At 34.2% G+C, this 12,402-nt stretch overlaps 1 protein-coding gene across 1 annotated transcript; it reads right to left on the bottom strand.

The window, feature by feature from the left end:
• Window positions 1–5,705: 5,705 nt before the first annotated feature.
• LOC149169376 (uncharacterized) lies at window positions 5,706–10,632 on the bottom strand. The gene is made up of 5 exons (XM_089427078.1): window positions 10,181–10,632; window positions 9,446–9,520; window positions 9,187–9,312; window positions 5,986–6,120; window positions 5,706–5,849 (listed from the first exon to the last, which is right to left on the bottom strand). The coding sequence occupies exons 1-5, from the start codon at window positions 10,419–10,421 to the stop codon at window positions 5,764–5,766; spliced, it is 663 nt and encodes a 220-aa protein (XP_089283204.1). The 5' UTR covers window positions 10,422–10,632; the 3' UTR covers window positions 5,706–5,763.
• Window positions 10,633–12,402: the final 1,770 nt, after the last annotated feature.

Raw genomic sequence — 12,402 nt, 5'->3', positions numbered from 1 at the left:
GCACATAGGTGAATGATTTCAGGGAAGACATTTACAGCTGGGAGACAGTAGTATGGTAGGTTTGACTCCCATATCCCATGTGTACCATGACCATCCTTATAGTCCTCTCTCAATTGACAGAAGGTCTGCAAGAAGTCCCTGTTACCCTCAAAGTCTTCAATAAGATAGTCGTTGTCAGCAAATGCCAAGGCCTCCTGCTCTTTATTTGGTGGATTTAATGGAGCTACACTGAGGGATGAGGATGCAGAAGCAGCCATTGTAAAACTTGATTTTGAAATAAGGTGATGGCAATGGTTTGCAAACTACTTTAAGAGCTTATGTAATAGGCTAGATGTAGACCAAGTTTGAAGTGTTCTCTCAGTGGAAAATGCAAGCTGGTTTCTGCAGTTTGTTGCAAATTCACAGGGATGTGAATTGCTAAGGGTAAGTTGCAGAGGGTATGAGGTTTCCTTTGGTAGAAATTGCAGCTGGCCTGTACTCGGCAAAAGGGAACAATGCCGAGCACCTCGAGGACAATTTTATGGTTCTGGCCCGCGGAACGACTGTTTTAATGTCAATTTTTAGTTCTGGGGGCAATGCAAGTTACTTTAGCTGACTCTTAGTTAGCAGACAGAGCTAGACTGTGGATTTTGACCAGTCTTCAATGGTGAATTTACAGAGAAATGGAATGCATGGGCAAAATGGGGAAATCTGGTGAAATACCTGGAAAAACGTTTAACAGGCCTGTGGGTCGAACTGTGCAGGCTCAATGTAGCTGAATTCTTGACTTGTAGCGGTCTGAATCCTGAATTTGATGGCTGGAAACGAATTTTCGCGGCAGCTGGTTGACAACGGCTACGTCGTTTGTGCGTGAAAATGACCACAAACGGCTAATTTAGTCGTTTATAACAACAAATTTGGACAAAACATGTCATTGGTGCTTTTCCACCGATGACGTCAGCATGACGTCATGGTGGGGCCTGAGTACGGAGGTGATGTGGCTGCTGAGGTGTAGGCCAGGGTGGCAGGACACGGTGGCGGGTAGATGCGGTGGCAGGGCTACGTGGAGGGCCACGGGACATGGGGGCGGGCGGAAGCGACATGACGTCAGGCTGACGTGAGGGTGACGTATGCCGGATGGGTGGTAATGGGGAGGTGGTAAGCAGGTTCCCGCACCACCTTTGGGCAAAGGCGGTATCGGGGAGGGGGGCTCCGAACAACCCCACCGCCTGCCACGCGTCCCTGTATGGGGCAGAAAACCATTTTCCCCGGACGCTAAAGGTCGGCAGATCCGGGCCCAAGAATACCCACCCACCGTTGGATCATGGGTGGCAGAAGATCGACGGCTCGCGGGCCCTCTGACGGATCGTGCAAGTTGGAGGGACCTGCTTGCCTATTAAAATATTCAATTTAATATTTTCGGGCGGAGAACCTTAGGGTTAGGGGTTTTTGGATGTGTTTTGGGGATTTTTGGGTTTTTCAAGGGTTTTATAAGGGAAAAGAGGTTTCTAGGAGTGGGTTTAGCAAGGGGAAAGGGGTTTTTTGTGTTTTTTGAGCAGAGGGAAGGTGAGGGCTTAGGGGAAAGGTTGTTGCTCATAACCGGAGGTTAGGGCAGCCCCAAGACAGGGTTGACCACAGCCCTTGGTGAACTGAAGTCTCCCTAAACAACTTATTTGGATATAATGCCAAGGGAGGATATGTATATAATGCTGGGATTTATACAACATGGTGTTATAATAATAGGGAAAGGATATCATAGGGGAATTATACAATAGAGTCAGGGGTTAATATGGATGAAAAAGGATGGATGAGGGGAGATACCACTAAGTTAGTTTGAAAGTAACTTAGCTTAGGGAATAGAGCAAAATGAAAAGAGTTCTAGACAAGAAATGTGGCTTTTAAATGAATAAGAACCACCATGAAACCTCAGATCTTTTCATCAATCTCCATGGATGAAGGGATGTTAGTAATAAGAGTGGAAGGGGAAATTTGGGAAGTTAGACATGCTTCCTTTCTTTGCTGCAACTTGATGGAGAAGAGTAGCTTCTCAACCATTGATTTTCCTTTGTGGATATTTCAGCACACATATATTTGCAAGGAATGATATTTCTGCAACCCCAGCTACCTACCCATCTACTCGCCTAGCATTTCTTGTTTCTTCTTGGAGGGTGCACTTGGACTTGCAGACCCTTATTTGCCTCTTCTTTTCTCTGGCTTTTTCTTTTGTTTTTCTATCTACTTCTACCCTTATTTCTTCCAAGGTCCCAGATTAAGCAGTTGGGAGCCTTTCTTCTCTACCTAAACTACTTGTCAGCCAAGATTAAACAGTTTGGACAGACTTCTTTCTCTATTCTACAACTGGAAATTCAAAACATGGCATGATCCAGATTAGGCTGTTGGACCATCCATCAAAAATTGAGACAACATCAAACTATATGCACAGCTTGTTTTCTTTTGAAAATATGTGATCTTTGCATCATCAAAGCAGAGCATATTTGGACCTTTTCATTGCGAGTCATGAAATATGAAACCTATTGGTATAGGTAGCTAACACTGGGTACAGTCGTCAGAGAAGTGTTTATGTTGATTCAGTTTTGATTGGTGAAAAGGTGATTGGTTGATGCAGAAATTCTTGGTGTTTGATTGATGTTATTTGTGCATCCAGTCTGAAAATTTATGAAACATGGTCCCTGAAAGAAAGAGAAGGTTGTAGCCTTCTCTAGGCCAGCACCTACGTACTAGTATCTTGGCTAGTGCAATAGCTAAGGGGGTTGTAGCTCCCTTCCAAGAGAAGCTGGAAAACGAGAGAGGGTTGTAGCTCTCTGCAAGTTGCAGCCTGCGTACTGGTAAAGGAATGCACCAGTACAATTGTAAAAAGAAGTTTCTAACTAAAGAGAAGATAGAGACAAATTGCAGTAGGTGCTTTTCACCCACATTGGGTTTCCACCTTATATCTTGTGTTCTTGTGTGCAATTGTCTTTCTGCTCTATTTTATTTGTTTTGGTTACTGGTTATTTGCTTCTGAATCACAGATTAACAATCAACATCAGAAAGATAAAATAAAAAGTTTGCATTATATACGCGGGTTTTCTTCTGCATAGTTGCGTATATAAGCGGGTTTAATTAACTGAAGTAGCGTATATCATTTGATTTTGAAAAAGGAATATTTGACTTGATAATACTCATTCACCCCCCCTCTCAGTATTATTTCCAACAAATTTTAGCAATCTAGTTCAGTTATTTTGAGTTGTACTTAGTTAACTAACCTCCAACAATTACTAAAGTCAGTTGAAGGTTAGTTGAGCAGTGAGACAAAAATATAACTCGGATATTTTTCACTTCACATATCAATCAACCCAAAATTGCTCATGCATGCATGGAATTCGAATTCCTCAGCTAGAGTGGAAGAATTAAGGCTAATGAAAAAATATTGGTATAATGGTGGAGTGTACAAAATTTTGCATGTAGGAAGTTGATCAATCCTTGAGAATCACACAAGAAAATAGCCACCTTTCCTATTGTTTAGGATCTTAAATTTTCTCAGAATTGTGCAAGAAAATAAGAGGTTGGATGAGATAGAAATTGGCTAAGTGTTGGCTAGAGGTCCTCATTCAGTAGAGAGAATTGTTTTTCTTTTGCACACAGTGCTCAGAGTCGAAGCATGCAATTGTAATAGTTTCTCTACTCAACTGATTAATGCAAAGAGGCTTGAGGGGTTTTTTCCCAGCTGGGTTCCACTAGAAATCTTTGTGTACTTGTGGTTTTGCTTGTTGCATGTGTCTCTAAATTGTGATTTCCAGTAGAGTAGAATTTGGGTCTCTTGTTTTCAATTTGAAATCTTGAGAAGTTGCAATTTATATCAAATTTCTACACATGGTGTTGTGGAAAGGCTTAAACACTATGTATTAGTTGGTTTTTCACAACAGAGCTAAATGTAAAAAGAATTATATATAGGTGAAATTAAGTGCTTAAGTAAAAAAGTGTGAAGTCGAGAGATAACAAAATTAAAAGTGTCGTGCCATAAAAATATAAAATGCACTATTAAAGCACAAGTGTGTGAATTTCACATAAATGGTGCATGAGCAGAGGCAGTAGCATGTGAAATCTTTGTAGAAAAAGAAATTACAGTGTATGAACATAGTGTGGAGTGTTGAAGTGCTGAGGGGGAGTCGAACAAATATCAAGCAACAATTCAACTAAGCAAATAGATCAAATAGAAGAAGGTTATGTTCGACAATTGACTTCCATCTATCGGAGCTCGGCCAATTAGAGTGTTCATGAAAAAAAATGAGGCATGAAATGAAAAAGGCACATTAGCGTGGAATGAAATTTAGTGTCTCGACGACACACCTTGAACAAATTTGGCATGTTAATGACGATTGTTCTTGTGTTAGATTAATGACCCAAAACAATATTGGGGCTCACAACATGTGGGTAGGTTGTAGCATGAGTGTGCATGTAATGGATCCAATGACATAGAAAACTTTAATCCAATGGTCTAGATTTATATTGTGCTTACACATTTGGAGTGATCAAATTAAAGGAATGCCCTCGAGGAAGCTAATTCATGATTAAAATAATGATTAAACATTGGCAAAGTTTAAGGATACTTGGGTATCAAGCACCATATCATGCCCAATAATTCATGCTTAAGACATTGTAATTAAACTAGCATTTATGTGTACCACATAGGTTTAGTAGAGCTTAAGTATATCGGGGTATAGGAGCACTAGGTAAGGGATGGAATGGAAAAAACATTAGGGCAATCTAACATGGAAATGGTATGAAGTGGCTAGGAGTAGCACCTAGTGCCATGTGGCAAACAAAAATGGCATTTTTGGCTAGTCAACTCGACGATTAGTAAGTGACACATGGAAGGTACATATAAAACTTAGACATGTGGCAGGATATGATTATTCATGGCAAATGACATTGCATGTGACTTGGAAGAGGATGTTGTAACGGTGAGTTCCATACAGAGTAATGAAGCACTAGAAACCAAAGGCTATTTTTTGTATAAAAAAAAGAAAATCAATGCTAGTATCTATTGACTTGGATCTACCAATATATATAAATATATTAGACCTAATGCGTAAACATCTCTCCCATACTAAACTATAAATAGAAAATAATTTAAATTAATAAAATTACAAATACATAATTCAAACCATAGTTACCAAATTCTAATTCAAATTGGAATTCAATAAGATATATTAATAATTAGATTCAAGTTTTTTGTTTAATAAAAATAAAATAAAAATATACTTAAAAAAACATTCACTTATATAATTCAAAATTGACTAAATCTACTTTTAGTTTGAGTAAAGGTGCGTGATGCTTGGATTATCTTGTTAATCCCTACCTCTCTCTGAGCTGTGAGGAATATAAGCCTTAATTTATTTATAATTTTTAAGTGTTTGGGTAAACAACAAACCAGTTTTTAATCAACCTGTCCTCGGCTGGCCTATATCATCTCTGCATTCAATAAATTCCTCCACCTCCATAAACACTTTCAATAATATTTGGATATATGAACCCTGTATTGAAAATCTACACTCATGTAACCTCTCATTGATACTTTAACGAACGGTGACAAAAAACCCTATATTGATTATTTTTAACGTATAAATAATAATACATATAATCAAATAATAAAAAATAATAATGATCGTATCTACAACGTATCAAAATCTACATGAAGAGATGACAAATAAACTAACATAATAAATTAATGAGATTTCAAACTTGGGCAGGAAAATGGAAAGTCCCGAGTAGTTTGAAATTTCAACCTACGACGTAGACGGTGGCTACAGTTATGAAAAGCTTTGCAATAAATGGCCGTGCGTGATCTCTGGCCAATCTCGCACAGACTGCACAGTTATAAAGGCAAAATTTGGCACTGTAAACTCATATAAAAGGGCATCTAAAGAAAGAAATTGAGCCTAAGAAAACTAAAAATTGAGCTTAAGAAAACTAATGATTTGAAATTGCAATACATAGGGTTACCGGAGATTGAGGACCCAGAAGCTGTAGGTGAGTCCAAAGGTTGGACGTTGGTGCTGCCTCCTGGAGCTGTCCCCGTTTTCGATGAACTTCCGTCGATTGTCACACCCTCTGCTGCACAGTCTGGTCCTAGTTGGCCTGTGAATTATATGGTATAATTAATTTTTTCCGTGAAATAACAACGTAGAATTCTCGTGTTTTTCAAAAGCTTGAATAAAACTGTATGAACGGTTAATTTGCATGGGCTGTTAGTAATAAAAAAATTCGCATAGCAGTGGGTGCACCAAACTACAAGGTCAAACCGGCCAAACTATTTTGGTTTTAGTAGTAGTTACTTTTTTCAAGCATTTAACATTTTTCTTATATAAATTTTTTTATATCATTATTTTGATTTGAAAATTTATAGGTATAGAAGGTAAACTAATATTTAATAAAAAAATATATGTAATTTATTATTGAAGTTGGTAAATTTTGGGTGTTTAATTATATATATATATGTAAAAATAGTTATTTTTTAATTAAATTGACTCATATTTTTTTAGAAAATATCTATAAAATAATTATTTATTTGGGAAATTTTACTCCTAAAAACTTCAACACATATAGAAATATACTTTCAAAGTATCAAACAGTATTGTTCAGTTTAGCTGTAGCAATTAGCCTATATAAAACATTCCCTGCAGTTTAATAATGGTATCTGCTGATATTTCAGTTCAAGTCACATTACTTTAAAACCTTTTTCCTTATTTAAAGACTTTATGTTTTATATGATTCTCATTAAAAAAAATTATAGCCCTGTATGATGTGTAAGGATGTTAGTCCCTTATCAAAGTTGAAATTTTGTGGCATGTCCACCAAAATAAAAAGATCAAAAAATCTAAAATGGAAAAAAAATAACTATATAAAACATTTAAATAATGTTCACTTATAAAAAAGTTTGGATGCCAAGACATTGGAATGTAAACTTATATTAGATATTTAAGGTAAATTTATGTTGATCTTTAATTCAATTATATATACATTATGAATATTTAATATAATTTTGGTGAAAAATAAATTTTAATTAATAAAAAAATAAAATTCAGTATATATAATTGTATAAATATAAAAATTATGTTAACCACTATAAATATAAATATAAAAAAATTAAAAATTAAAGAAAAAGTTAAAATATAAAAAATTAAAATAAGAAATAAGGCGGGTAAAGAAAAAAAGGTTACGATGGTGTCTTCCCTTTAACCAATTCTTTCGATTCCCTCCACTCATTCTAAAGGTCAAAGAGAGCCAAATGTATAAAAACTTATGAAATCTTCTAGATTAGCAAAATTAAGTTTCAATTTGAATTTTTATCCTCATTCTAAAGGTCACAGAGAGCTAGATGTATGCAAATTTATGAAATCTCATAGATTAGCAAAATTAAGCTTCAATTTGAATTTTTATCCTCATTCTGAAGGTCAAAGAGAGCCAGAGAGGCAGATGTATGCAAATTTATGAAATCTCATAGATTAGCAAAATTAAGCTTCAATTTGAATTTTTATCCTGAAGGTCAAAGAGAGCCAGATGTATGCACAGTTATGAAATCTGATAGGTTAGAAAAATTAAGCTTCCATTTAAATTTTTAAGGTAACTTTAGAGTACATTATATCATAAATTATTTTGCATTTACTATATATTTGGATTCATATCTTAACTTACTATATATTTGGATTCATATCTTAACATTTGAATTACAGACTTTAGAATAATAATAAAAAATTAAATATATGAATGAAGTTAAAGAGTTAATATTTAAATTTCTAAAATATTTTAAAATTTTGATTAATTTTATAGGTTAAATAACTTAACTTTATATAATAAATACTATTATTAACTTGATATAATCCATGAGATTGGTTACAAATCATAGCGTAACACATTGATTTAAATTGAATTGATTTGATTTTTATTTTCTCTGGAAGCGACTGTGGACCATCAAACCCTAAAGGAAAATCTCCCATACCATTCATTTATTGTGATCCTGAGACCAATGGACATGATTTTATGGCTATTGTAATTCTCCCAATGACATGATGATTATGACACTAGACCTTTAGGGAGAGGTTGGATACTTCTAATCCTTGCTCTGCGTAGGGGAGAGTGGCTCAGAGGTTGAAAGTTACAGAATAAACAAGTGTAATTAAATTGGCAACTTAGGGACCCATCCCTAGAATAATTGTGAAAGATTCATCTGTCTTCATCTATACTGTTGCAAGTAGAGTCGTTAGTGCCGACTAGTAAGATGTGAGCCAAGCTTTAGGCATTAAGTTCATGAAAGGGACATATATTTTTGCGCAATAGTTTTAATATGCAGGTCCATGCAACAAAAGAGACTTATATATGCAGATCCATGCAGCAAAAGAGACTCTCCCATTAAGAAGCTTCAATAGGCCTGGGTTGATAGCAAAGTTTTCTTTAGAAGTGAATAGCCACATAGTAGACAGAAGCCATGAAATAGAAATTTGTAAGCTTCCATGCTTAACAGTTTACACTTGCAAGCTCTGTAATATTCTTGCAAGTTTTAGAGTAGTAAGGTTCAAGATATCTTTTGGAGAATAGCATACTAAGTTAATAGCATCATTGAGAATGTAGTGAATCCAAAATCCTTGAAAAACAATTTTGATGACATGGCACTCCATTCCCAACAAAGTTAGAGATGTAGCAAGGATGAGTTTATTGTCAACTAAGGTGGTTAGCCATTGCATGGTCACCTGGCTTTTCGTGCGTAGGTTATGTAAATGAAAGGTGCTAGCCAATCAATCCAGAGTAAAAGCTGGGTAAAAATTATTTTTTACAGATCTTTGTATAGGGTAAAGGGCAGAGTCTTAGTAGCTTTTAAAAGATAGAGCACTTCATACAAGTCTGAAAGTGAGTTGAGATAGAGACAGGAAGCTAGGTTTCATGAAGAATTTGCTCTGAAGCAAGCTATGAATTATTCTTTTAAGATTAAATTGATAATCTAAATTAAAATTATTATAATAGATGTTGCTTCACATTACTTCACAAATTTAATTAAGAATGACGGAGAATGAAAATCAAAGTAAACCTAGAATTAAAATAATAAAAAACAATTTAGTTTGAAAGCAAATTACATGCCTAAATCAAGAGTTATCCCATTTTGTTTAAGAATAGAAAAATTGAAATTAGCTGAGGGAAGAGTAAAGTTACATTCTGTAACACAGTAACCTATCGTCGAATTCATGAGATTCTGGAAGCCATCGTTACAGAGGCAAGTATGACCGCCCTGAGGCGCTTTCACACATCTTCCCGCCCCACATACATCATACTCACATGCTGCAAACAATCAACACCAAAATGATCTTTGGGTATACCTAAACTGGCGGCCCCATAGGCCAAACAAAAGTAGAACAGTAGAACTTTACAAATTGGAATAGTACTGACACTTTCAGATGGTGAAATTACTTACGGCTTAAGTCACCATGGTATGCGTGCGAAGGCGATGGAGGATAAAAGGTGTCAGTACAACTGTAACTTAATGTGCCTGCAAACACAGAAATTGTAGAATCTCAGATATATAGAAAATTACAGAACTTGTCGAACAAATCTATTTTGAAATAAAAATAGGAGATTAAAGAAGCAAGTCAATTAGGGTTATTTTGGGTGGTCCCCGAGAATGAGTGTTATCTCAATTGGGATTATCTTGGGTGGTTCAGAAGAATAGTTGTTATCTTTCCACTCACAGTCAATTTTTTTGTGAGTTATATGATGCTGAATAAATTAAATCCTTGAAGCCGCTCAATTAGATTGAAGTTATCTGAAATTTGAGGCAGTTCAATTAGATTGAAGTGATATGAAATTGTATAATCTAAGGGATCAGAGAAGGACAAATCGTAGCCTTTAAGGTGCAGCTCAATTGGATTAAAGTGATATGAAATTGTATAATGTAAAAGATTAAAGGAGAACAACTGGTAGCCTCTAAGGTGCAGTTCAATTGGATTAAAGTGATATGAAATTGTGTAAACTAAGAAATCAGAGAAAAACATATAATAGTCTCATAAATATAGTCGTATAGTGATAGTGGCTAATGAAATTGACTCCACATCAAATTAGTAAACTGAACTTAGTTACCCAAATAAAAAAGAGAAAGGAAGAAAAAAGAAGGAGAAAGATCAAAATGGGAGAAAATTGGAATTAAGCTTACAGTTGGGTATAACGCAGGGTAGATATGGGACTGGGAAACCATATGTATATGGTCTCCTCCATCCATATTCGCATTGACACATGAAGAATGGAAAATCTGAGGAGTCTTTGCATGTTCCCATTCCGCAGTCATAGTAATCACAGACATAATTACCATGATCTGATCTTACTATTTCAAAGCACAGAAGAGAGGAAATCATGGCAATTGTGCCCAAGCCCATGATTTTGAGAGAAACCTGCATTTTCCAGTAATTCAGTTGGGCTAATTCTCTCACAGTAGAACACAAGACAAGCTGCAAGGTTGTGAAGACTGAGAAATATCAACCAAGTTGTGGTAAATGGCTTTGAAGAAATTAGTGCAGAGGGAAATTGCAACTGCTATATTTTGCTGGAGTTGTTGGCACATGAATTTCCATGGTAGTCATTCCAAATATTTTATAGGAGCAAGACATCTACTCGCGTGACTTTTAAGGATTCTAGAAACAACACTTTGAAATTTAACCTCGGAAAAGGCTTCCACAGAGAATTTTTTGTTACTCTTTCGAGTCCCAAACCGACACACCTGAGTGACATTTTTGTATTTTTGTGGTCGATTCAAACTGTGAAATGGAATTTAATATATCGAATGGCAGAAAGTCTCCGACAGGATTGGAACAAGCCGTTAGAGTGGTTATGCAGCAACTCTCGAAAGAGATTAAGATTAATGCTTCGGTTGGCAATCCATAGAATATTGTTAAGGAAGTAGTTGAAAACAATTAGAAGACGTTGGAAGTGAAATAATGTTTAGTTTATAGCCAAACGAGAGAATTTTAACAAAAAGCAGGGATAAAGGACAACCGTCCTAATCTGATAGTGGAGGGTTGAGAAGGAAAGTAAGCCAGCATATACATTTTGAAAGGCCCGTGATTCAGCATTGACAAGGAAATTCAAAAGTAACCGCCACAAATGTGAAACGGTACTTTTATATATCTATATATAGTTTTTAAGGGAATATGGTAATTTTTTGGGTTCAAATTTTATTAAATATATAGAGTCAATGGTTTTAAAAAATAAATGTGTAATATTTTAATTGTGAATATTCACAACTTAAATTTGTGATTCTAACAAATTCTTATTAAATTTTGAGCAACTTAAATTGAAAATTGTTAAAACAGTTTTCCGAACTTATAACATATAAACATTTATCATATCTAAAAAAATCATTAATAAAATAAAATTTTGTATTTTATTATTATAATAGTAAAAAATATATTATCATTTTACATTATAAATAAGCCATAACATGTAAATTTAATTAGTTTAAATGGTTTTTATTTTTCATTAAATCTACCTACCACTACTAAATAAGTATAGATAAATAGTTTCTAATCTATAAACCTATTACGAATGTAATCTATAAATTTTCCTAGCACTTTAATCCATCAAATAAACCAGTTAGCCTCCGAATAAGATCCATAATTTAATATAAAATTAACAAATTGAAATAATTTTGTTAAAGTCTATATATATTAAAAATAAAAATATATTCTATTAAATATATTAGGGATAAGAGGTAATTTAATGTAAAATTAATAATGCATTATATTTTTTTTTAATTAGTTTTACTATTTTAATGATGGCAATTTATTTGATATTATTATTACATGTATTTATTCATTTGTATATATTTCCATGATTTAATGGTTATATATTATATTTTACTATACACGTCGCAGGTAAAGATCCTTAATTTAAAATTTGGAATGCGTAATATTTCAATGGACACAATCATGTGCCTAACTTGATCGATAAAATATATTCATGAACAGGGATCCATGACTTTTTGTAATTGTATAGTATTATCATGATTGTATAATATTATCATGAAGTCTATTGTATAATATTATCACGATGATGATTGAATAGATTAATTAATTTTATTATTATATAAATTTATTGGTGAGATGTGAAATAAAATAAACATAAAAATTAAAAGATATATAATTTTTTTTTTAAGTTTTTGGAATGTTAGGAAAGGTGTCAAATGAGTTAAGATAGTTTGGAAATATTGTATTAATAATATTTGATATTGGACTATGGTATTATTCTATATTATTTTAAAATATCTATTTATAGATTAGGAATTATTTATGATAAAATGTGTGAGTGGGTAGATTTGTGTATTTTCATTTGTTGATGAAATGAAGCTACTAAGCCTTTTAGTGTGGCGTGTGAGTGAGAAAT

Source organism: Pinus tabuliformis, chromosome 4_2, assembly GCF_031772625.1.
Source record: "Pinus tabuliformis cultivar Carrire ecotype Pingquan chromosome 4_2, CPIR1, whole genome shotgun sequence".
NCBI lineage: Eukaryota > Viridiplantae > Streptophyta > Pinopsida > Pinales > Pinaceae > Pinus > Pinus tabuliformis.
This window is presented reverse-complemented; position numbering and strand designations above follow the sequence as displayed.